Source organism: Brachycentrus maculatus, unplaced genomic scaffold (assembly GCF_059751285.1).
Source record: "Brachycentrus maculatus isolate JH-2025_06_01 unplaced genomic scaffold, ASM5975128v1 h1tg000119l, whole genome shotgun sequence".
Taxonomy (NCBI): Eukaryota; Metazoa; Arthropoda; class Insecta; order Trichoptera; family Brachycentridae; genus Brachycentrus; species Brachycentrus maculatus.
The window spans coordinates 785,419-813,274 of record NW_028280872.1 but is presented as its reverse complement, the minus strand read 5'-3'; the positions used below and the strand labels follow the sequence as shown (position 1 = coordinate 813,274).

General features: G+C 36.9%; 1 protein-coding gene across 1 annotated transcript in view; it reads left to right on the top strand.

The window, feature by feature from the left end:
• The window catches only part of LOC148309617 (uncharacterized), a 166,766-nt gene extending 139,304 nt beyond the window's left edge, over positions 1–27,462 (top strand). The window contains exons 8-9 of the mRNA XM_088259739.1: positions 752–26,215; positions 26,602–27,462. Coding sequence (XP_088115865.1) covers positions 752–26,215; positions 26,602–26,771 — 25,634 coding nt within the window. The 3' untranslated portion in view covers positions 26,772–27,462. The remainder of the gene's footprint in view (positions 1–751; positions 26,216–26,601) is intronic.
• Positions 27,463–27,856: the final 394 nt, after the last annotated feature.

The following is a 27,856-nucleotide window of genomic DNA, read 5'->3' as shown; positions in this document are numbered from 1 at the left end:
AGTACAGTTTAACCTAACGGTTTCGACAAAAACCTTGTCATCTTCAGGGTTTATTAAAGTCTAAAACATTAAAATATTAAAATACTCATAATTAATAACATTCCCTTACCAAAAACTATATCCTAAATGTTATTGTGCATTGCATAAATATTATTTATCATATTTTTTTTTAAGTCTCAACATAAATGAAGAATAATATGTTAGTCTGGGCATTCACGGGGCTTACGACCCTCATCGGCTAGTTTAAATGATCACTTTACACACCAGTGACATTCACCAATTCTACACATGATTGACAACCACACTATTCAAATTCTATTTTCTACTCAAAATGATATTTTGTAGCGTTTCCCAAGTATGTGAATATAATTTAGGAATCGGACCTCACATGTAAATGAAAATGTTTCTGCTCCATAGATGTCTCTAGTGAAGTTAAGCACTGAGAATATTAATGTCTAGAAGTTTCAAGAATTGAATAGTGTGGTTGTCAGCAGTTGTATCGAAGGCTAATGGCAAAGTAAGGTTAAAATAAAATACACTTAAAAATAAAAAATAAAATATGTGCTTAAAAATACAATATATAAAACATTTGAAAAATATGCTTAAAATTTAATATTTTTGAATCAATTGTTGTTTCACACTAAAGTGTATTTGTACATTGTTTCCAATCTTTAAATTCTCAGAAGGACAATTATTAGCAATATTGATTGCACTCGTTAGTATAAACTAATCACCTTTCTCCCTTTCTCAGGTACATTGGACATGTATGTGCTCAACCCATCGAAAGATTCAAAATATGTAAAGGATTTCTTACAAAAATGGCATAATAATGACCAAAAACTTTTTTCGAGTAGAAGTAACTCGAAGGAATTTACGTTTCCAGTTCAAAATATGATATCAATATGTGCCCTCCTCGTGTGGCAGCCTGCGAACCCGAACGACACCATTACCAGGATCATGTTCCCGGGAAGCACGCCTCAACACAAAATTTTCGAAGGCTTGGAACGAATAAAGCATTTGGAATTTATGAGATACCCTACCTGTACCGCCAAGTCTATAACCCCCGTAGCACCCACATTGAAAACGTACAGACAAACGACACACGCCAGACAAACGCAAGAAAAGGTCACTTCCGAAACTTCCTCGACCAAAACCATTCATAAATCGTCCATTGAAAAGGAACAAAGGGTTGCGGAAAAACAAATTATATCGGAAAAATCTATAAGTAATGAAACTCAAAAAATTATATCTAATAAAGACCAAGTAGATAAAATATCAACAGGTGATAAAAATATTAACGTAGACACTGTGAAAGAAAAAGACGATATTATTAAAGAAATTACTGACAATAAACTTCGCACTGAAAAGGAACAAGAATTAAATGAAGAAAGCAAAAAAGTGGAGAGTAAAGTAATATCTAAATCTTCATCAACAATAGTTACCTCCCAAAACAAGAATAGAATAATATCAGAAAAAAAAATTAAGACTGAAAGTAAGAAGACTGAAAGTATCTCTGATTTAATGAATGATAAAAAAATATCCGAGAAACGGCGAAAGGAAAATAAAAATCTAATCGACAAGAAAAATAAAAAAATTGACGTAAGTGATATTTTTAATGACAAAAAAGAGAAAAAGAAGTCTGAAGTAGTAAAAAAAGAAGAGGAACAGGGTGTAAGGCAAATTGAATTGAAAATAAAAGATGTAGATAAAACTGAAAACAAATTAATACGGAAAAAAAGTGAGCACAAATCCAAAATAGACACAAATCTTTCAATCGCAAGATCTAGAAGTATTTCTCGAACTGTGACCAAATCAACAGAAAGAAAGTCGACTCTTTCATCCGACAAAACTACGGAAAGTGTAAAATCATCTCCAACTAGTCCAAAAAAGATAACCGACAACAAAGTTGACACTCAACAAGTTAAAGACAAGGAAACGTTGAAACCTAAAATATTACATCGTATGAAGAAAACTAGCCCTGGCAGCACTCCGGCAAAAAGTACAAAAGAGGCTAATAATCGAAAGGTATTAGAATCAAAAGTTAAATCGGCTTCTCCAAAAAGAGATATTTTAAAATCTGCAGATAAAAAAGATACAACTAAACCAAAAAGAGAACCAATATCACGAAGGCCCAAGCCAATTTCATCACCTATAAAAAGTTTAAAATTAATAAGCAGTCCTAGCCGATTAATAAAATCTACGAAACCTGAAAAAGAAAAACCAGTCAAACGAAAAGTAAAAAAAGAGGAGAAGGTTACGAGAGATATAGCTATTCCATCCTTTTTAGACAAAAAAATTGATGATGATAGCTCAAAATCAATAGACGATGTGAAACAACAAGAGTTAGATGAATTACGTGAAGAACAAGAAATAGTTCGAGAAATCGAGGCAGTTTTTAATAGAGATAGCGAAGCTGAAGAAAAAATTGAATATACACTCGAGTCAGATATTGAAAGAATGGGTGATGACGCTAAAACAGAAACAACAGTTGAAGGTGAGTTTGAAGAAGAATATCTTATTATTGAAAAAGAGGAAGTGGATCAGTACACTGAAGATTCAATAAACGAACCTGATAGTAGTCATACTAATGAAGAAGAATTGCAAAAACATATTAGAGATTCCCACGAATCGGAAAAAAAGAAGATAAATGATCTGATTACGAAAATCACAAACGAAAATCTTGAAATAGAAAAAGGAGATATATCAAAAGAAACTACTGATACTGAAGAGGAAGCAAAGTCCTATGAAGTCAATGGGATACAAAGAAAATCCATGACTCCAGAACACAAAGAGCAGTTGGAAGAACAATTAGAAAGTATTATAACTTCTGCTACATCAATTATACAGAAGCAATCCGAACATTTGCGAGAAATTGACACAAAAGAAGAACGATCTAATGTGCCTGAGTTATGTAAAGAATCATCAACAAGCATTGAGGAAAAGGGAGAAGGTAGTAGTGAAAAGAAAATAACAGACAGTAAAGAAGATTTAGAAGAGAAGCCAAGAATATTTACGGAACCAAATATAATGGTTGAATCTCAAGAAAAGTTTTCCACGACTATGGAATCTGGAGCTACAACAACAGCTCCAACTTTACCTGAAGATGAAAGGATACCATTAGATGAAATTAAAGAAGACAAAATTATCGAGGAAAAACACGTAAAAGAAGAAAAAATGGAAAAAGAACGCCATGTAGTTCTTCCACCTACTACTTTGGAACCATTCCCGCAATCGATAATTGGAAGCAGCCAATTTGAAACACAACCAATTAGAGATGTCGTCAAGACTCCCGATGAAGTCGCTGATTTGCCCGTTCATGAAGAAGTTGATTATGACTCATTTGATGGATATTCTGAGAAGAAAAAAGAGGAAAAGTTTAGGATTGATGATGCTAGTTCCAAATCCAGTTTTGTGACAAAAGAAAATGATAAAGATGATCGATCAGCAAAAATATCTAAGGATGAAGAATTTTCTGATAGTCTACAAGATAGAAAAAAACCAGAATTAGATTTTCTAAAAAATATTCAACCTCCCATCAAGTTAGAAGGTGAAATTTCCAGTGATTTGTACGTTGATAAAGGTGTTGAGGAAGAATTAGTGGTCAAAATGTTACAACATGCATCACATGCTGAAGTTGTCACGGTAACTCCTGGATCTGCCCCTGAGTCTCCCGCTTTTCCTCATAGTATCTCAATACCCCAAAAACAAACTGGTCTTTCGGATGAAGAATATATGAAACTAAATAAAGAAATGCAAAACAATTACATGGATTACGAATATCAACCATACACAACGGAACTGCGTGAAACTCATATTACAACAGTAGACTCACCAATTAAAGAAGATCTCCATTTCGAAGATTTTCACTCTACTGCTGACAAAATACCAAGTATTCCTGAAGGTATTGAAGATAAAGAAATAAATGATTCTCCACTTCAAAAAATTCCTGAAGATAGTGAAGACTTAAAAAATTTCATGGAAGATTCATTAGAAAATTTAACCAATATAGAAAAAAAATCTTTTGATGAATCAGTTTTTGAAAAAACAACTTATACATCAAAAACAACGGAGTTAAGTGAAACCAATTTAAGATCTGAAATAGACGTAGAAAAAATTGTTGCCAATGTAGCAGAAGTTTTAAAATCCGATAAAAGCTTAGAAGAAATAATACCGGAAATACTATCTGGAAAATCAAGTCCAACCACAATTGTTCGACTCGAATCTCCCATTTCCAAAGAAAAACAAATCAACGTTCATGAAGAAAAAGATATTGATACATGTGAAGACAATTTCAATGAAGAAAAAAATACAAAAGATGATTCCAAAACAGTTCAAAGAATGCTTGTAACCGCAAGCAGTGAAGATGGTGGACATGAGATAGAAATATGCTCCAAAGGAAGCATTCAGTTTTCACCAGCTCAGATAGCAACCAAGTCTAACGAAATTTGCGTTGAAAAGGATGAAAAAAAAAATACAAAAAGAGATACTTCTGCGGTATCTACATCTATGGAGCAAGAAATAAATATTTTATCTAAAGATGATTATCACACTTCAGAGGAAAAACTTACCGATAAAATATTTGCTCGAATGTCAGTCTTGGACAACGAACAAAAGACTACCCAATCAACAGAAAAAGAAATAACGACACAAAGCATTCAAGAAATATATTCTGACAGTGAAACGATTAAAAAATATTCAACTGAAGAAAGGGAAGAAATTGAAGAAAGTGATAAATCTATTGTACAAAGCGACGAAGAATCTTTAGATTCAAGTATACGATCAGTAACAAAATCAAAAAATAAACAAACAGAAATATTTGAACACTCTTCAAAACAAGAAATAACAAAGGAACATACAATTGATCATACTGTAGAACAGAAATCCTCAAAGAGCACAATTAATGCAAAACTATCAACTGTGCATGATAAACATGATTCCGAAGAATCTATGAAATATGAAGATATGATAGCGCACGACATTCCTGATGACAAAACTAAGGAGCCGTCGAAAACTGAGTCACCTGTATCTGAAAAGGACGAAAAACAATCGTCTTCCCTGAAATCGCATATGGTCACTAAAGATCTGCATAGTCCGAGTAAAATGTATAAAGACGAACATGAAAAAGATGAATCTAAATCCCCAGAGTCATCAGTTACATCAGAACGGAAATTGTCAAGAGATGACGTTGATGTAGAGATAGATAAGCATGATGATAAAGATTTTTCAAAAGACGTAACACATGACTATACTCCTGACGACAAATCTCAGAAATCATCTAAACTTGTATCACCTCTATCTGAGATTGAAGATAAACATCCGTCTCCCACAAGATCAACTATGGTCACTGAAGACCTGCATAGTCCGAATAAAATGTTTAAAGAATTGCCTGAAAAGGATAATCACAAATTCGAATCGAAATCACCAGAGCCATCTGGTATATCTACCCCAACAGTTCATACAGCAGAACAAACTCCAGAACAGAAATTGTCCAGGGGTGACGTTGATATAAAGATAAAAACATCGATAGATAAACATGATGACCAACATTCTCCAAAGCATGGAGAAGTTCAAAAAGATGAGATTCTTGATGAAAAATCTCAAAAATCGTCTAGAGCTGTGTCACCCGTATCTGAAAAGGACGATAAACATCCGTCTCCCGCAGAATCAACTGTGGTAACTGACGACCTGCATAGTCCGAGTAAAATGTCTAAGGAAGTGCCAGAAAAGGATGATCACATGGCCAAATCTAAATCACCAGAGCCATCAGGTATATCTACCCCAGCGGTTTATACAGAGGAGCAAACTCCAGAACGGAAATTGTCCAGAGGTGACGATAAATTTAAAATACCAACTTTGATAGATAAACATGATGACAAAGATTCGCCAAGGCATGAAGACATTCCAAAAGACGATATTCCTGATGGAAAATCTCAGAAATCGTCCAAAGCCGTGTCACCTGTACCTGAAATGGACGATACACATCCCTCTCCGGCAAAATCACCTATGGTAACTGACGACCTGCATGGTTCGCTTAAAATGTCCAAGGAAGTGCCTGAAAAGGATGATTACAAGGTTGAATCGAAATCACCAGAGCCATCAGGTATATCTACCTCATCGGTTGATAAAATTTATCACACTCCTGAAAGAAAATTGTCAAAGGATAACATTGATGTAAGAATGCCAACCTTGCTGGATGAGAGTGATGATATGATCTTTTCGAAACACAAAGATGCTCCAAAAGACGATAAACCTGATGAAAAATCTCAAACGTCATCCAAAGCTGTGTCACCAGTATCTGAAAAGGACGGTAAACATCTGTCTCCCGCGAAATCTCCAGTGGTTACTGATGACCTGCATAGTCCAAGTAAAGTAACAAAGGATATGCCTGAAAAGGATGATCAAAAGATCGAATCAAAATCACCAGAGCCATTAGTTATATCTACCAGAACAGTTCATAGTGCAGATCACACTCCTGACCGAAAATTTTCAAAGGGTGATATTGATGTAAAAATACCAACCTCCATACATAAACATGATGACAAAGAATCTCCAAAACACGAAGAGGTTCCAAAAGACGATATTCCCGATGACAAATCTCAGAAATCACCCAATGCTGTATCACCTGTACCTGAAAAGGACGATAAACATCTGTCTCCCGCGAAATCTCCTATAGTTGCTGATGACCTGCACAGTCCGAGTAAAGCAATTAAGGAAGTACCTGAAAAGGGTGATCACACGATCGAATCAAAATCACCAGAGCCATCAGATATATCTACCCCAAAAGTTCATAGTGCAGCTCATACTCCTGACCGAAAATTGTCAAAGGGTGACGTTAATATAAATATACCCACCTCGATAGGTACACGTGATGACAAAGATTCTCCAAAACATGAAGAGGTTCCGAAAGACGATATTCCCGATGACAATTCTCAGAAATCGTCCAAAGCTGTGTCACCTGTATCTGAAAAGGACGATAAACATCTGACTCCCACGAAATCACCTGTGGTTACTGATGACCTGCATATTCCAAGTAAAGTAACTAAGGATGTGCCTGAAGAGGACGATTACAAAGTTCATTCAAAATCTCCAGAGCCATCAAAAATATCTACCCCAACAGTTCATAGTTCAGCTCATACTCCTGACCGAAAATTGTCAACGGGTGACGTTGATATAAAAATACCTGTATCTGAAAAGGACGATCACCATCTGTCTCCCGTGAAATCACCTGTGGTTACTGATGACCTGCATAGTCCTAGTAAAGTAACTAAGGATGTGCCTGAAAAGGATGGTCACAAGATCGAATCAAAATCACCAGAGCCATCTAGTATATCTTCCCCTGTTCAAAGTGAAGATCATACTCCTGACCGAAAATTGTCAACGGGTGACATTGATATAAAAATACCAACCTCGATTGGTAAACACGATGACAAAGATTCTCCAAAACACGAAGAAGTTTCAAAAGATGACATTCCCGAGGACAAATCTCTGAAATCGTCCAAAGCTGTGTCACCTGTATCTGAAAAGGACGATAAACATCTGACTCCCGCGAAATCTCCTTTAGTTGCTGATGACCTGCATAGTTTCAGTAAAGTAACCAAGGATGTGCCTGAAAAGGATGATCACACGGTCGAATCAAAATCACCAGAGCTATCTGGTATATCTTCTCCTGTTCAAAGTGAAGATCATACTCCTGACCGAAAATTGTCGAAGAGTGACGTTGATATAAAGATACCAACCTCGATAGGAAAACACGACGACAAAGATTCTCCAAAACATGAAGAAGTTCCAAAAGATGACATTCCCGAGGACAAATCTCTGAAATCGTCCAAAGCTGTGTCACCTGTATCTGAAAAGGACGATAAACATCTGACTCCCGCGAAATCTCCTTTAGTTGCTGATGACCTGCATAGTTTGAGTAAAGTAACCATGGATGTGCCTGAAAAGGATGATCACATGGTCGAATCAAAATCACCAGAGCTATCTGGTATATCTTCTCCTGTTCAAAGTGAAGATCATACTCCTGACCGAAAATTGTCGAAAAGTGACGTTGATATAAAAATACCAACCTCGATAGGAAAACACGATGACAAAGATTCTCCAAAACATGAAGAAGTTCCAAAAGATGACATTCCCGAGGACAAATCTCTGAAATCGTCCAAAGCTGTGTCACCTGTATCTGAAAAAGACGATCACCATCTGTCACCCGTGAAATCACGTGTGGTTACTGATGACCTGCATAGTCCGAGTAAAGTAACTAAGGATGTACATGAAGAGGATGATCACAAGATCGAATCAAAATCACCAGAGCCATCTGGTATATCTTCCCCTGTTCATAGTAAGGATCATACTCCTGACCGAAAATTGTCAAAAGGTGACATTGATGTAAAAATACCAACCTCCATACATAAACATGATGACAAAGGATCTCCAAAACACGAAGAGGTTCCAAAAGATGATATTCCCGAAGACAAATCTCAGAAATCGTCCAAAGCTGTGTCACCTGTATCTGAAAAGAACGATAAACATCTGTCTCCCGCGAAATCTCCTTTAGTTGCTGATGACCTGCATAGTCCGAGTAAAGTAACTAAGGATGTGCCTGAAGAGGACGATTACAAAGTTCATTCAAAATCTCCAGAGCCATCAAAAATATCTACCCCAACAGTTCATAGTTCAGCTCATACTCCTGACCGAAAATTGTCAACGGGTGACGTTGATATAAAAATATCAACCTCATTAGGTAAACATGATGACAAAGATTCTCCAAAACACGAAGAGGTTCCAAGAGATGACATGCCTGATGACAAATCGTCCAAAGCTGTTTCACCTGTATCTGAAAAGGACGATCACCATCTGTCTCCCGCGAAATCACCTGTGGTTACTGATGACCTGCATAGTCCGAGTAAAGTAACTAAGGATGTGCCTCAAAAGGATGATCACAAAATCGAATCAAAATCACCAGAGCCATCTGGTATATCTTCCCCTGCTCATAGTGAAGATCATACTCCTGACCGAAAATTGTCAAAAGGTGACATTAATGTAAAAATACCAACCTCCATATATAAACATGACGACAAAGAATCTCCAAAACATGAAAAGGTTCCGAAAGAAGATATTCCCGATGAAAAATCTCAGAAATCGTCCAAAGCCGTGTCACCTGTATCTGAAAAGGACGATAAACATCTGTCTCCCGCGAAATCACCTGTGGTTACTGATGACCTGCATAGTCCGAGTAAAGTAACTAAGGATGTGCCTGAAAAGGATGATCACAAGATCGAATCAAAATCACCAGAGCCATCTGGTATATCTTCCCCTGTTCATAGTGAAGATCACACTCCTGACCGAAAATTGTCAACAGGTGACATTGATGTAAAAATACCAATGTCCATACATAAACATGATGACAAAGAATCTCCAAAACACGAAGAGGTTCTAAAAGACAATATTCCCGAAGACAAATCTCAGAAATCGTCCAAAGCTGTGTCACCTGTATCTGAAAAGGACGATAAACATCTGACTCTCGTGAAATCTTCTTTAGTTGCTGATGACCTGCATAGTTTGAGTAAAGTAACTAAGGATGTAACTGAAAAGGATGATCACATGGTCGAATCAAAATCACCAGAGCCATCTGGTATATCTTCACCTGTTCATAGTAGAGATCATACTCCTGACCGAAAATTGTCAAAAGGTGACATTGATGTAAAAATACCAACCTCCATATATAAACATGACGACAAAGAATCTCCGAAACATGAAAAGGTTCCGAAAGACGATATTCCCGATGACAAATCTCAGAAATCGTCCAAAGCCGTGTCACCTATATCTGAAAAGGACGATAAACATCTGTCTCCCGTGAAATCACCTGTGGTTACTGATGACCTGCAAAGTCCGAGTAAAGTAACTAAGGATGTACATGAAAAGGATGATCACAAGATCGAATCAAAATCACCAGAGCCATCTGGTATATCTTCCCCTGTTCATAGTGCAGATCATACTCCTGACATTGATATAAAATTTACAACCTCCATACATAAACATGATGACAAAGAATCTCCCAAACACGAAGAGGTTCCGAAAGACGATATTCCCGATGATAAATCTCAGAAATCGTCCAAAGCCGTGTCACCTGTATCTGAAAAGGACGATCACCATCTGTCTCCTGTGAAATCACCTGTGGTTACTGATGACCTGCATAGTTCGAGTAAAGTAACTAAGGATGTGCCTGAAAAGGATAAACACAAGATCGAATCAAAATCACCAGAGCCATCTGGTATATCTTCCCCTGTTCATAGTGCAGATCATACTCCTGACATTGATGTAAAATTTACAACCTCCATACATAAACATGATGACAAAGCATCTCCAAAACACGAAGAGGTTCCGAAAGACGATATTCCCAATGACAAATTTCAGAAATCGTCCAAAGCCGTGTCACCTGTATCTGAAAAGGACGATAATCATCTGTCTCCCGCGAAATCACCTGTGATTACTGATGACCTGCATAATCCGAATAAAGTAACTAAGGATGTGCCTGAAAAGGATGATCACGAAATCGAATCAAAATCACCAGAGCCATCTGGTATATGTTCCCCTGCTCATAGTGAAAATCATACTCCTGACCGAAAATTGTCAAAAGGTGACATTGATGTAAAAATACCAACCTCCATATATAAACATGACGACAAAGAATCTCCAAAACATGAAAAGGTTCCGAATGAAGATATTCCCGATGGAAAATCACAGAAATCGTCCAAAGCCGTATCACCTCTATCTGAAAAGGACGATAAACATCTGTCTCCCGCGAAATCACCTGTGGTTACTGATGACCTGCATAGTCCAAGTAAAGTAACTAAGGATGTGCCTGAAAAGGATGATCACAAGATCGAATCAAAATCACCAGAGCCATCTGGTATATCTTCCCCTGTTCATAGGGAAGATCACACTCCTGACCGAAAATTGTCAAAAGGTGACATTGATGTAAAAATACCAACGTCCATACATAAACATGATGACAAAGAATCTCCAAAACACGAAGAGGTTCCAAAAGACGATATTTCCGAAGACAAATCTCAGAAATCGTCCAAAGCTGTGTCACCTGTATCTGAAAAAGACGATAAACATCTGACTCCCGTGAAATCTTCTTTAGTTGCTGATGACCTGCATAGTCCAAGTAAAGTAACTAAGGATGTGCCTGAAAAGGATGATCACAAGATCGAATCAAAATCACCAGAGCCATCTGGTATATCTTCCCCTGTTCAAAGTGCAGATTATACTCCTGACCAAAAATTGTCAAAAGGTGACATTGATGTAAAATTGACAACCTCCATTCTTAAAAATGATGACAAAGAATCTCCAAAACACGAAGAGGTTCCAAAAGACGATATTTCCGAAGACGAATCTCAGAAATTGTCCAAAGCTGTGTCACCTGTATCTGAAAAGGACGATAAACATCTGACTCCCGTGAAATCTTCTTTAGTTGCTGATGACCTGCATAGTCCAAGTAAAGTAACTAAGGATGTGCCTGAAAAGGACGATCACAAGATCGAATCAAAATCACCAGAGCCATCTGGTATATCTTCCCCTGTTCATAGGGAAGATCACACTCCTGACCGAAAATTGTCAAAAGGTGACATTGATGTAAAAATACCAACGTCCATACATAAACATGATGACAAAGAATCTCCAAAACACGAAGAGGTTCCAAAAGACGATATTTCCGAAGACAAATCTCAGAAATCGTCCAAAGCTGTGTCACCTGTATCTGAAAAAGACGATAAACATCTGACTCCCGTGAAATCTTCTTTAGTTGCTGATGACCTGCATAGTCCAAGTAAAGTAACTAAGGATGTGCCTGAAAAGGACGATCACAAGATCGAATCAAAATCACCAGAGCCATCTGGTATATCTTCTCCTGTTCATAGTGATGATCACACTCCTGACCGAAAATTGTCAACAGGTGACATTGATGTAAAAATACCAACGTCCATACATAAACATGATGACAAAGAATCTCCAAAACACGAAGAGGTTCCAAAAGACGATATTCCCGATGACAAATCTCAGAAATCGTCCAAAGCCGTGTCACCTATATCTGAAAAGGACGATAAACATCTGTCTCCCGCGAAATCACCTGTGGTTACTGATGACCTGCATGGTCCAAGTAAAGTAACTAAGGATGTGCCTGAAAAGGATGATCACAAGATCGAATCAAAATCACCAGAGCCATCTGGTATATCTTCCCCTGTTCATGGTGAAGATCACACTCCTGACCTAAAATTGTCAAAAGGTGACATTGATGTAAAAATGCCAACGTCCATACATAAACATGATGACAAAGAATCTCCAAAACACGAAGAGGTTCCAAAAGACGATATTCCCGAAGACAAATCTCAGAAATCGTCCAAAGCTGTGTCACCTGTATCTGAAAAAGACGATAAACATCTGACTCCCGTAAAATCTTCTTTAGTTGCTGATGACCTGCATAGTCCAAGTAAAGTAACTAAGGATGTGCCTGAAAAGGACGATCACAAGATCGAATCAAAATCACCAGAGCCATCTGGTATATCTTCCCCTGTTCATAGTGAAGATCACACTCCTGACCGAAAATTGTCAACAGGTGACATTGATGTAAAAATACCAACGTCCATACATAAACATGATGACAAAGAATCTCCAAAATACGAAGAGGTTCCAAAAGACGATATTCCCGATGACAAATCTCAGAAATCGTCCAAAGCCGTGTCACCTATATCTGAAAAGGACGATAAACATCTGTCTCTCGCGAAATCACCTGTGGTTACTGATGACCTGCATAGTCCGAGTAAAGTAACTAAGGATGTGCCTGAAAAGGATGATCACAAGATCGAATCAAAATCACCAGAGCCATCTGGTATATCTTCCCCTGTTCAAAGTGCAGATTATACTCCTGACCAAAAATTGTCAAAAGGTGACATTGATGTAAAATTGACAACCTCCATTCTTAAAAATGATGACAAAGAATCTCCAAAACACGAAGAGGTTCCAAAAGACGATATTTCCGAAGACGAATCTCAGAAATTGTCCAAAGCTGTGTCACCTGTATCTGAAAAGGACGATAAACATCTGACTCCCGCGAAATCGCCTTTAGTTGCTGATGACCTGCATAGTTTGAGTAAAGTAACTATGGATGATCACATGGTTGAATCAAAATCACCAGAACTATCTGGTATATCTTCTCCTGTTCAAAGTGAAGATCATACTTCTGACCGAAAATTGTCAAAGGGTGAGGTTGATATAAAAATACAAACCTTGATAGGAAAACACGATGACGAAGATTCTCAAAAACATGAAGAAGTTCCAAAAGAAGACATTACCGATGACAAATCTCAGAAATCGTCCAAAGCCGCGTCACCTGTATCTGAAAAGGACGATAAACATCTGTCTCCCGCAAAATCACCTGTGGTTACTGATGACCTGCATAGTCCAAGTAAAGTAACTAAGGATGTGCCTGAAAAGGATGATCACAAGATCGAATCAAAATCACCAGAGCCATCTGGTATATCTTCCCCTGTTCAAAGTGCAGATTATACTCCTGACCAAAAATTGTCAAAAGGTGACATTGATGTAAAATTGACAACCTCCATTCATAAACATGATGACAAAGAATCTCCAAAACACGAAGAGGTTCCGAAAGACGATATTCCCGATGATAAATCTCAGAAATCGTCCAAACCTGTGTCACCTGTATCTGAAAATGACGATTACCATCTGTCTCCCGCGAAATCACCTGTAATTACTGGTGATCTGCATAGTCCGAGTAAAGTAACCAAGGATGTGCCTGAAGAGGATGATCACAAGGTTGATTCAAAATCTCCAGAGCCATCAAATATATCTACTCCAACATTTCAAAGTGCAGATCATACTCCTGACCGAAAATTGTCAAAGGGTGACATTGATGTAAAAATACCAACCTCCATACATAAACATGATGTCAAAGAATCTCCAAAACATTATAAGGTTCCTAAAGACGATATTCCCGATGACAAATCTCAGAAATCGTCCAAAGTTGTGTCACCTGTAACGGAAATGGATGATAAACGTTCATCTCCTTTGAAATCACCTGTGATCACTGACGACATGCTTAGTCCGAGTAAAGTAACTAAGGATGTGCCTGAAGAGGATGATCACAAGGTTGATTCAAAATCTCCAGAGCCATCAAATATATCTACCCCAACAATACATAGTGCAGATCATACTCCTGACCGAAAATTGTCAAAGGGTGACGTTGATATACAAATACCCACCTCGATAGGTAAACACGATGACAAAGATTCTCCTAAACACGAAGAAGTTCTAAAAGACAACATTTCTGATGAAAAATCACAAAAATCGTCCAAAGCTGTATCACCTGTATCTGAAAAGGACGATCACCATCTGTCTCCCGCGAAATCACCTGTAGTTACTGATGACCTGCACAGTCCAAGTAAAGTAACTAAGGATGTGCCTGAAATGGATGATCACAAGGTTGATTCAAAATCTCCAGAGGCATCAAATATATCTACCCCAACAGTTCAAAGTGCAGCTCGAACTCCAGACCGAAAATTGTCAAAGGGTGACGTTGATATAAAAACACCTACCTCGATAGGTAAACACGATGACATAGATTTTCCAAAACACGAAGAAGTTCCAAAAGAAGACATTCCTGATGAAAAATCTCAGAAATCGTCGAAAGCTGTATCACCTACATCCGAAAAGGACGATCACCATCTGTCTCCCGCAAAATCACCTGTGGTTACTGATGACCTGCATAGCCCGAGTAAAGTAACTAAGGATATGCCTGAAATCGATGATCACAAGGTTGATTCAAAATCTCCAGAGCCATCAAATATATCTACCCCAACAGTTCAAAGTGTAGCTCATACTCCTGACCGAAAATTGTCAAAAGGTGACGTTGATATAAAAATACCTGCCTCGATAGGTAAACACGATGACAAAGATTCTCCAAAACAAGAAGAAGTTCCAAAAGACAACATTTCTGATGAAAAATCACAAAAATCGTCTAAAGCTGTATCACCTTTATCTGAGAAGGACGATCACCACCTGTCTCCAGCGAAATCACCTGTGGTTACTGATGATTTGCATAGTCCGAGTAAAGTAACAAAGGATGTACCTGAAAAGGATGATTACACGGTCGAATCAAAATTACCAGAGCCATCAGATATATCTACCCCAACAGTTCAAAGCTCAGCTCATACTCACGACCAAAAATTGTCAAAGGGTGACGTTGATATAAGAACACCCACCTCGATAGGTAAACACGATGACATAGAAACTCCAAAACACGAAGAGGTTCCAAAAGACGATATTCCCGATGACAAATCTCAGAAATCGTCCAAAGCTGTATCACCTGTATCTGAAAAGGACGATAAACATCTGTCTCCCGCGAAATCTTCTAAAGTTGCTGATGACCTGCATAGTCCGAGTAAAGTAATAAAGGAAGTACGAGAAAAGGGTGATCACACGATCGAATCCAAATCGCCAGAGCCATCAGATTTATCTACCCCAAAAGTTCATAGTGCAGCTCATACTCCTGAGCGAAAATTGTCAAAGGGTGACGTTGATATAAAAACACCTACCTTGATAGGTAAACACGATGTCATAGATTCTCCAAAACACGAAAAAGTTCCAAAAGATGACATTCCTGATGAAAAATCTCAGAAATCGTCGAAAGCTGTATCACCCATATCTGAAAAGGACGATCACCATCTGTCTCCCGCAAAATCACCTGTGGTTACTGACGACCTGCATAGTCCGAGTAAAGTAACTAAGGATGTTCCTGAAGAGGATGATTACAAGGTTCATTCAAAATCTCCAGAGCCATCAAATATATCTACCCCAACAGTTCATACTTCAGATCATACTCCAGACCAAAAATTGTCAAAGGGTGACGTTGATTTAAAAATACCCACCTCGATAGGTCAACACGATGACAAAGATTCTCCAAAACACGAAGAAGTTCCAAAAGATGATATTTCCGATGACAAATCTCAGAAAGCGTCCAAATCTGTATCACCTGTATCTGAAAAGGACGATCACCATTTGTCTCCCGCGAAATCACCTGTGGTTACTGATGACCTGCATAGTCCGAGTAAAGTAACTAAGGATGTGCCTGAAAAGGATGATCACAAGATCGAATCAAAATCACCAGAGCCATCTGGTATATCTTCCCCTGTTCGTAGTGAAGATCATACTACTGACCGAAAATTGTCCAAGGGTATCATTGATGTAAAACTACCAACCTCCATACATAAACATGATGACAAAGAATCTCTAAAACACGAAAACGTTCCAAAAGACGATATTCCCGATGAAAAATCTCAAAAATCGTCCAAAGCTGCATCACCTGTTTCTGAAAAGGATGATAAACATCTGTCTCCCGCAAAATCATCTGTGGTTGATGACCTGCATATTCCGAGTAAAGTAACTAAGGATATGCCTGAGGAGGATGATCGCAAGATTGATTCAAAATCTCCAGAGTCATCAGATATATCTACGTCAGCAATTCATAGTGTAGATCATACTCCTGACCGAAAATTGTCCAAGGGTGACATTGATGTAAAAATCCCAACCTCGCTTGATGTGCGTGATAATTTTGGCTCCCAAAAATTCAAAGACTTTACGAATGACGATATTCCTGATGATAAATCCCAAAAATCTTCCAAATCTGTATCACCTGTACCTGAAATAGAAGATAAACATCCCGCAAGTACACCTAAGGTAACAAATAACCTGCATAGTCCGAGTAAATTGTCTAAGGAAGTGCCTGAAAAGGATGATCACAAGGACGAATCAAGATCACCCGAGCCATCTGGAATATTTACCCCAACGGTTCATACAGCAGAGCAATCTCCCGAACGGAAATTATCCAGAGGTGACGTTGATATAAGGATACCAACCTTGATAGATCAACATTATGACACAAAACACAAAGTTGTTCCAAAAGATGATATTCTTTATGAAAAATCTCAAATATCGTCCAAAACTGTGTCGACTGTATCAGAAACGTACGATAAACTTCAGTCTCTTGCGAAATCCCCTGTGGTTACTGATGACCTGCATAGTCCAAGGAAAGTAACTAATGATATTCCTGAAAAGGATGATCACAAGATTGACTCAAAATCTCCAGAGCCATCAACCCCAACAGTTCATAGTGCAGATCATATTCCTGACCATAAATTGTCAAAGGGTGATATTGATATATATACACCAACCTTGCTTGATGCACATGAAGTTAAAGATCCTCCAAAACACAAAGATGTTACACTAGATGATATAACTGATGATAAATCTCAGAAACCGTCTAAAGTTGTATCACCTGTAACGGATGTGGATGATAAACGTTCATCTCCTGTGAAATCACCTGTAGTCACTGACGAAATGCCTATTCCGAGTAAAGTAACTAAGGATGTGCCTGAAGAGGATGATCACAAGGTTGATTCAAAATCTCCAGAGCCATCAAATATATCTACTCCAACAGTTCAAAGTGCAGATCATACTCCTGACCGAAAATTGTCAAAGGGTGACGTTGATATACAGATACCCACCTCGATAGGTAAACACGATGACAAAGATTCTCCAAAACACGAAGAAGTTCTAAAAGACAACATTTCTGATGAAAATTCACAAAAATCATCCAAAGCTGTATCACCTGTATCTGAAAAGGACGATCACCATCTGTCTCCCGCGAAATCACCTGCAGTTACTGATGACCTGCACAGTCCAAGTAAAGTAACTAAGGATGTGCCTGAAATGGATGATCACAAGGTTGATTCAAAATCTCCAGAGGCATCAAATATATCTACCCCAACAGTTCAAAGTGCAGCTCAAACTCCAGACCGAAAATTGTCAAAGGGTGACGTTGATATAAAAATAGCCACCTCGATAGGTAAACACGATGACGAAGATTCTCCAAAACACGAAGAGGTTCCAAAAGATGATATTCCCGATGACAAATCTCAGAAATCGTCCAAAGCAGCGTCACCTGCATCTGAAAAGGACGATAAACATCTGTCTCCCGTGAAATCACCTGTGGTTACTCAAGACCTGCATAGTCCGAGTGAATTAACTCAGGATGTGCCTGAAATGGATGATCACAAGGTTGATTCAAAATCTCCAGAGCCATCAAATATATCTACCCCAACAATACATAGTGCAGATCATACTCCTGACCGAAAATTGTCAAAGGGTGACGTTGATATACAAATACCCACCTCGATAGGTAAACACGTTGACAAAGATTCTCCGAAACACGAAGAAGTTCTAAAAGACAACATTTCTGATGAAAAATCACAAAAATCATCCAAAGCTGTATCACCTGTACCTGAAAAGGACGATCACCATCTGTCTCCCGCGAAATCACCTGTAGTTACTGATGACCTGCACAGTCCAAGTAAAGTAACTAAGGATGTGCCTGAAATAGATGATCACAAGGTTGATTCAAAATCTCCAGAGGCATCAAATATATCTACCCCAACAGTTGAAAGTGCAGCTCAAACTCCTGACCGAAAATTGTCGAAGGGTGACGTTGATATAAAAATACCTACCTCGATAGGTAAACAACATGACAAAGAATCTCCAAAACACAAAGAGGTTCCAAAAGATGATATTCCCGATGACAAATCTCAGAAATCGTCCAAAGCTGTATCACCTGTGTCTGAAAAGGACGATAATCATCTGTCTCCCGCAAAATCACCTGTGGTTGATGACCTACATAGTCCGAGTAAAGTAATTAAGGATATGCCTGAAATGGATGATCACAAGGTTGATTCAAAATCTTCAGAGCCATCAAATATATCTACCCCAACAGTTCAAAGTGCAGCTCATACTCCTGACCGAAAATTGTCAAAAGGTGACGTTGATATAAAAATACCTGCCTCGATAGATAAACACGATGACAAAGATTCTCCAAAACACGAAGGGATTCCAAAAGACAACATTTCTGATGAAAAATCACAAAAATCGTCTAAAGCTGTATCACCTGTATCTGAGAAGAACGATCACCATCTGTCCCCCACAAAACCGCCTGTGGTTACTGATGATCTGCATAGTCCGAGTAAAGTAACTAAGGATGTGCCTGAAAAGGATGACCACACGGTCGAATCAAAATCACCAGAGCCATCGAGTATATCTTCCCCTGTTCAAAGTGAAGATCATACTCCTGACCGAAAATTGTCCAAGGGTGACATTGATGTAAAAATACCAACCTCCATACCTAAACATGATGACAAAGAATCTCCAAAATACGTAGAGGTTCAAAAAGACGATATTCCCGATGACAAATCTCAGAAATCGTCCAAAGCTGTGTCACCTGTAACGGAAGTGGATTATAAACGTTCATCTCCTGTGAAATCACCTGTGGTCACTGATGACATGCTAAGTCCGAGTAAAGTAATTAAGGATGTGCCTGAAAAGGATGATCACATGGTTGAATCAAAATTACCAGAGCTATCTGGTATATCTTCTCCTGTTCAAAGTGAAGATCATACTCCTGACCGAAAATTGTCAAAGGATGAGGTTGATATAAAAATACCCACCTCGATAGGAAAACACGGTTACAATGATTCTCAAAAACATGAAGAAGTTCCAAAAGATGATATTCCCGATGACGAATCTCAGAAATCGTCCAAAGCAGCGTCACCTGCATCTGAAAAGGACGATAAACATCTGTCTCCCGTGAAATCACCTGTGGTTACTCAAGACCTGCATAGTCCGAGTGAATTAACTCAGGATGTGCCTGAAATGGATGATCACAAGGTTGATTCAAAATCTCCAGAGCCATCAAATATATCTACCCCAACAATATATAGTGCAGATCATACTCCTGACCGAAAATTGTCAAAGGGTGACGTTGATATAAAAATACCCACCTCGATAGGTAAACACGATGACAAAGATTCTCCGAAACACAAAGAAGTTCCAAAAGACAACATTTCTGATGAAAAATCACAAAAATCGTCCAAAGCTATGTCACCTGTATCTGAAAAGGACGATCACCATCTTTCTCCCGCGATAGATAAACATGATGACAAAGATTCTCCAAAACAAGAATATGTTCCAAAATATGATATTCCTGATGAAAAATCTCAGAAATCGTCCAAAGCTGTGTCACCTGTATCTGAAAACGACGATAAACATCTGTCTCCCGTGAAATCACCTGTGTTTACTGAAGACCTGCATAGTCCGAGTGAATTAACTCAGGATGTGCCTGAAAAGGATGATCATAAGGTCGATTCAAGATCACCAGAGCCATCAGATCTATCTATCCCAACTCTTCATAGTGCAGATCATACTCCAAAACGGAAATTCTCGAAGGGTGACATTGATGTACAAAAACCAATAGTTCTTGATGCGCATGACGGTAAAGATTCTCCAAAACACAAAGATGTGACACCACACAATATTCCTGATAATGAATCTCCGAAATCAACCAAAGCTGTGTCACCTGTAACGGAAGTGGATGATAAACATAAGTCTCCTGCGAAATCACCCATGGCCACTGACGACCAGCATAGTCCGAGTAAAGTGTCTAAGGATGAGCTTCAAAAAGATGACCATAAGGTTATTGAATGTCTAAAAGATGATTTATTTGATGTCAAATCATTGAAATCACATAGTACCTTGTCTCTCGTAAGCGAGGTGGCTAACAAAGGTGGTCACATTATATCTGAAACTTTGGATTTATCTAGAGTTAAATCCGATTCGACTTCCGTCAAAGATGATTTCTCGTCAATTGTAACGTCTTCTAAGATGGATAAAGTAAGTGACATAAGCACGTCGATAGGAATGTCCGAATCGGAAATTTTTGAATTGGATACATGCAGTGATCATGGTAAATTTTTGGATGATACAAAACATATTTGTGAAAAATCTCCCACAAAACAACACTTGAAGGATATGGAAAGTGAAAGTGAAGAAGATTTGTCAGTTTCTGAGGTAACAGAGAAATCGCAGACATCAACACATTTACGAGAATCTCCAAAAAATGCTCCTAAAGATATTTCTAATGAAAAAGAGATTTTAGTATCAGCAAAAATATCCACTGATGACATTACGCATGTTTTGCAATCGTCTATAACAGAATCATTTGTAAAAGACAGTTTGAAATCTACAAAAAGTGATATTATTTCAAATATCAAAGATAATGATGGCAGTGATAATTCAGTATTAGAACCACAAAAAAATGTTTCCGAATCTCTAAAATCACACGAAGAAAAATCAGAACGTAAAATAGTCTCCCAAACTTCTGCGACAACTACCGAAGACAGTTTCTCAGACAGTGTACAAAAAAAATCTTTTACAGAATTATCATCAGGTAAAGTTGTCAAATCTTTAACGGAAACATTATCTGAACAGGAAACACGTAAGGTTGATTTAGTGAGTTTATCTAAATTAAGTGAAATATCACACGAGACGAAATCTTCACAAAAAATTGTTCAAGAAAAACACGAAGAGGATACGATAAAAATGAAATTTAGTAAAATAGATGAAACTATGTTGTCATCATCAGCTGTAGAAAGTAAGAAACAAGTGGCCAATGGTGATGTCAAGCATATCACTGAAGAAATTTCCAAATCACAAATGATTTCTAGAACTGATTATGAAGATAAAACTCACATACTCGAAAAACTAGATTTATCTACCAGTGATCATATTTCGTGTCAGGATATTTCGTCAGCCGAAGAATTAATTATTTCTGGAAAAAGCACACCTGATATAGCTGATGTAGAAAAACAAAATGAAATGCAATTCCTAATAGCTCAAAAAAATAAAAGTGGGCAATCTACACCCCCAACAGCGCCAGTTAGTCCAATAAGTAAAATGTCTTTTGATAGTTCAAAACAAGAAACTCAATCGAAAAATTTAAATGCAGAATTTGAAGATTCCGAGTCAAAAATCATTGATATTTCAAGTTATGCTAAAAAAGATGATCAAACAATGAGCAGTGATAGTAAACTTACTACAAAAACATCAAACGGTGATATTGTTTCAAAAACTATAAATATTGGTGATGATTTTGTGGCTCAAAAGATATCAACTTTAACAGAGAAAAGTCAAAAGCATCAGGATCATTCGGATACAGAAAATTCAGAAATGCTTAGTGGAATTCAACATTCCGTGGGAAAATTCACTACAGAAACAGACACAACAACAAAGATTATCAAGGATGGAGATAATGTAGTCACACAAACAATCACAACTGTTACAACAAAAGAAATTTTGTCAAAAGAGGATGGAACTCCTCAAAGTATAAAAACTACGATAGAGACAACTACTGTTAGCAAAGGACAAGATGGTTCAACTAAAACAGTAAAAGATACTAAAACTTCTATTTCAGAATGTTCGTCTACATTAAAATCGATGTCTGCCTCCATCAATGAAAAAGAACAATATTTAGATTATAAAAAATCGGAAGATAAAAACGAGGAGACATGTGAAGTTAGTGAAAAGGAAACAGTTGTTGACGAATCAATTAAAATTAATGATTTAAAACCTGTTGGTGATAAAATTTGTAAAACAGAAAAACATACTGAATTCATAAATATTGAATGTTATACTATTAAACGAACAATAACGAAACTGACCACTAAAGAAACCATGTGCGATGAAAATAATATACCTAGAAAAATTAGAGTAACAGTTGAAATTACTACAGAAGATGAAAGTCCTGATGGAAAAGTTGAGAAAAAAGTTGAAAAACAAATAATTGTTTTTGATTATACGGATAAAATGGACGAGACGGCAGAAGAAGAAGAAGAATTGGAAGATACGTCGACAGAAACAGATGTCAAAGTGAACATTATCAAACAAAATTCACAGGAAATAAAACAAACTATTACTACTGTCACCAGACGTGATACCATTTCTTACAAAGGTCAACTAAAGAAGCAGCTACGAACTACAATTGAGACAACAACAACAAATGAAAAACCAGATAAATCTATAGAAACATCAAAAGATATAAAAGTCATAGTATCAGATATATTACCCGAAAAATCTTCAAGTTTAGATGATATACTTCAATACTACCATAGAGTTGGCGAAAAACGTGAAAGTGAAGAAAAACATTCAGAAGTTATAAAAGTAGAAAATATTCAACTGGTTCGAACTATAACAATAACAACAACTGAAGAGGATTTAGCAGATGATGATGGTACTATTAGTAAAATTAAAAAAACAATTAAAACAACAACTAGCGATGAATACCCAGACGGAGCGATAAAGACAGCAATAGATACAAAGATTTCAATTTCAGATGTTGTTCCCGATGTAAATGCTATTTTAGGTCAACAGATAAGTGACGATGACCAATTTGAAATAGAGGATTCGACCGTTGATACGGATGTTTCGACCAATCAAATAGTTAAAAATGGTAAAAATATTTTACAAACTATTACTACAGTGACAACACGGGATATTCTAGTTTCGACAGACGGTGATTCCAAAAAAGTAAGAACCACTGTTGAAACAAGTACTGTTAATGAATATCCAGATGGTACAATTGAAACAACTAAAGATATTAAGGTGACTATATCGGAATATAAATCTACTTGTTCCATGAGCCTAGAAAATATATTGAGAGATTTGAAACCTATAGGCAATGTTGAATCGACAACGGATACTGAAACAGTAAAGATCCTTCAAAATGGAGTGTACATTATTAGAACTATTACTACTATAACAAGTCGGCAAAGCTTTTGTAACGAAATAAACGAAATTGAAAAAATAAAAACCACCATAGAGACAATCACTGTTGATGAGTTCCCCGATGGCTCTGTGGAAACAACTAAGGATAGGAAAATTACAATAACAGATATTGTTCCAGCTTCTAGTAGTCCGTTGGATAAAGTAACAATAGAAGATGATGGAGAAGAAATTGAAGATACAAGTACATCTACCGATATCGTTACCAATAAAATAATGAAAAATAATCAAGAAGTTAAGCAAACAGTTACAACAGTGACGACAAGAGATACATTGACTGGTGCTGATAAAAGAATAAAGAAAGTTAGAACCACTATTGAAACTACTACTGTAGATGAATATCCGGATGGTGCTGTAGAAACTACTAAAGACATTAAAATTACCGTATCAGAATCACAAATCAGTTCATCAAATGAATTAACCGAATTGTTAAGATTATTTAAGCCAACTGGAAAAGTAAAAACTGAGACCGATACTCAGAGTAATGTTATCAAACAGGGTAATGAGGATTTAAATCAAACTGTTACTACAATAACAACAAAAGAAGAAATGATTCACGAAACTCAAGATACAGTTGCAATCAAAACTGTTATAGAAACCACCACAACTAATGAATCTGCTGATGGATCAATAGAAACAATTAAAGATGTCAAAACTCAGATAACGTATTTACCTCCAGGATTCACACTTGATGATATTATTGGTGATACTAAGGACGAAGCAATGGAACCAGAAAGTTCTCCAATCGTAGACGATACAGAAGAACTCGAAACATCTCATTTGGTGACGGAATCTGAGACATCAGCTTCACCTGATATAAACCAACTTTTGAAGTTTTTTAAGTCAACAGGTAAAATACAAACGAATACGGATACTCAAAATAAAGAAATCATCAGAGGTGGTAAAAAATATAAACAAACTATAACCACTATCACAACTAAGGAAGAGATGTCTTACGAATCCCAGAACATAATTAAGACAGTTGTTGAAACGATAACCATTGATGAAGGTCCTGATGGATCCACTGAAACGAAAAAAGATGTGAAAACACAAATAACATATTTAGAACCTGGATCAACATTCGGTGATTCAAAAATGGATCGTAGAGCTGATGAAGATATAATAAAAACAGATTCAACCGAAACACATTCTTCTGAGTCAGTTCCAAAACCTAAAACTGTCAAATCTCCAATAGGAGATAAGAAAACTGAAACGGAAGTATATACAAATGTGGTTGATGAAAACGGTAAAGAAATAGTTCAAACAATTACAGTAGTGACTACCAAAGAAATTATCTCCCCTGAGAAAATGAAAGTGACAGTTGAAACTACAACAGTAAGCAAAAGCCAAGATGGTTATACTAAAACTACAAAATCGACTAAAACAACCATATCTGAATTTAGTGAGGAAGTCGTTGAAATCATAGACAAAGATGATTCATTAGAAAGTTTTGAATTACAGGATAAAAATGTTGACTTACACACACAAAGGTTAGATACATTCTCTTCCGATAGTCAAAATATTTTTGGAAAGAAATCAACAATTTCATCAGATGAATTTATTAAACAAGAAACAAAATCTTCCGAAAGTGAATTCCTATCAAAACATCGAAAAGTTATGTTAGATCCGATGAGCACTTCTGTTTATGGGTCTTTACCAGATGAAGAAGATTTCTCCGTTTCATTGAGTGAAGTAGAAGCAAGGACTCAAACACATCAAAAACATTCCAGTGAAAGCTTGAGTAAAAAAACTGTAAAACATAGTACAGATACAGGATTTTTAGATGAAGCTGATTTAGATTTTGAAAAAGCTTTAGAAGAACATCGACAAGCTAGAGGTGCCGATCTTATATCTTCAATAACATCAAAGTATCAATATCCAACATCAGATCAAACTAATGGTAAGGATCACGTTCCAGAAATGGGTTTGAAGATAGTCAAATCCAAAGATTCTACTCAAGAAACCCATACAGAGTCCCAATCATCTTCATCTTCCTCCTTAATTTCATCAATCAAAATGACAGCGAAGGTTTCCAAAGATGACAAAGATACCAGTGGCGATACAAAAGAAAAACCAACTGGCGCATCGAGTTCAAAATCTAAGGACCCAATAGAGGATTGGGGAAAACCCCTCGGACTTCCAAGCCCCGCACCACCATCCACGGGAAATGATTCAAACAAAACCACTCCCAAAAAAGAGAAAAAGACTCCGCCAGCAACAGTAGTCAACAAAAACAAGATCAACCAAGAAAAGAATAAAGAAACCCGAAAATTAGAATCACCTAAAAATAAGAAAAAAATACAACCGATTTACATGGACTTGACCTACGTCCCGCATCATGGGAACTCCTATTATTCTGCTGTTGAATTCTTCCAGAGGGTGAGAGCCAGATATTACGTGTTTTCGGGAACTGAACCCTCCAAAGAAATTTATAACGCATTGCTGGAAGCCAAACAAACTTGGGAAGATAAAGATCTAGGTAAGTTCAATATTTATATTATAGGCGTCTCAATAGACACCCAGCGTCTGAGTCTGAGCATGTCAGACCTTCCTACCTGTCTTGGATGGTTTAAGTGATTGTTGCTCATACTCTGTAACATTCACTATTTTACCCACAATCATCAACCATATCACGCCAATACCGAAAATTCTGTTTATCACAGGTGACATTATCAGTGCATATTTCAAGACTTTAGTTTATTCCTGTCTTACTAAAAAAATTATACACGTGGATGTAAAATCTTGATAATAGCCCCTTGCTGAGCTATATCCAATATTTGTGCACAATGATTTGAATGTTATCAAAATATTGTTAGATTATTTTATTGATGAAAATATGTTTACATTTTTTATGTTTATTTTCAGAAGTGACAATAATCCCGACTTACGACACGGATGTACTCGGCTACTGGGTGACAGAAAACGAAGAATTGCTTGAGAAGTTCAAGATTGACCTCTCACCATCAGCGTCTCGCTGCACGATCAACCTACAAGACCACGAAACTTCCTGTTCAGCATATCGCCTAGAATTCTAGGTCTCAGGGTTGTTTGTAGCTTTCTCATCAGAAAAAGAAATACCTCCAAAGTAGACGGCATTTTGCGACGGTGACTTGAACCACTGACTGTACTATGAACATCTTTAAAAATACTGAATGCTTTTTGTTCGTACATACGTATAATACATATTAATAATTTAAAACATTGAAATATTCATTAATTTCAGTAACATTAACTTCTTGACAATATGGTTAGAATAACAATGTTAATATGAATCGTAATAACGCGTTACCTATCCATTGTAATTAACCATGTGATCCGATACAGTATCCCAATATAAATTGATCATTTTTTTACTAGTTTAAAGGCATCATCAGTAAGTGCACTTAGAATTGTTCAAGATAGATTTTGGATTTTTTTCTATATCAAACAAATCTTTCAGTATTTTTATATTCATCAAATATTAATTCACCGAGAAATGCTTTTAATGTGCAGTGCAGTGTCAGCATGTTTTCGTCCTGTCGTATAAGTGAATACATTTTTATGATGAGATAGCTATCTAAACAACAATCAGTGTTTTAAATCAGTAAACTCAGTGATATTATAAACAGTGAACCATTTTTGAATATATTTTGTGGAAAAGTCAAAACTTATTTTATCACACAAACAATTGAAGTGAAATAAAATGAAGTTAGTTTTTGTAGTGCGGGCAAAATTATTACAAAAAAATTAATGTAGAGAAAATAAAAAAGACTTACTCGAGGGAATGAATCAGTGCAAAATAAGGTTTGATGCCATAAATTTTAAAATCGTAATGAAAATGGAGAAAGTTACTTCAGGAAATAAATGAAATCTTATTTTATTTCCTCTAGTATATTTTTGCATAATGGATGTAAAAAAGTCAGATGTTCCTTGTACTAATTAATGTGAACCATTTCTAACCAAAGCGAGCGAGGCAATTGCCTTTAAATAAAGCAAATAAGTATTTGGTGTTGACTAATGAGATCTTTTATATTGTGGAATTGAAAACAATTTCAGCTACGCTATGCTTAAATTGCAAATATCTTATGAGATTGATTACATTTGTATTTTAAAGGAGAATAATGCATTAAAGCAACAACAA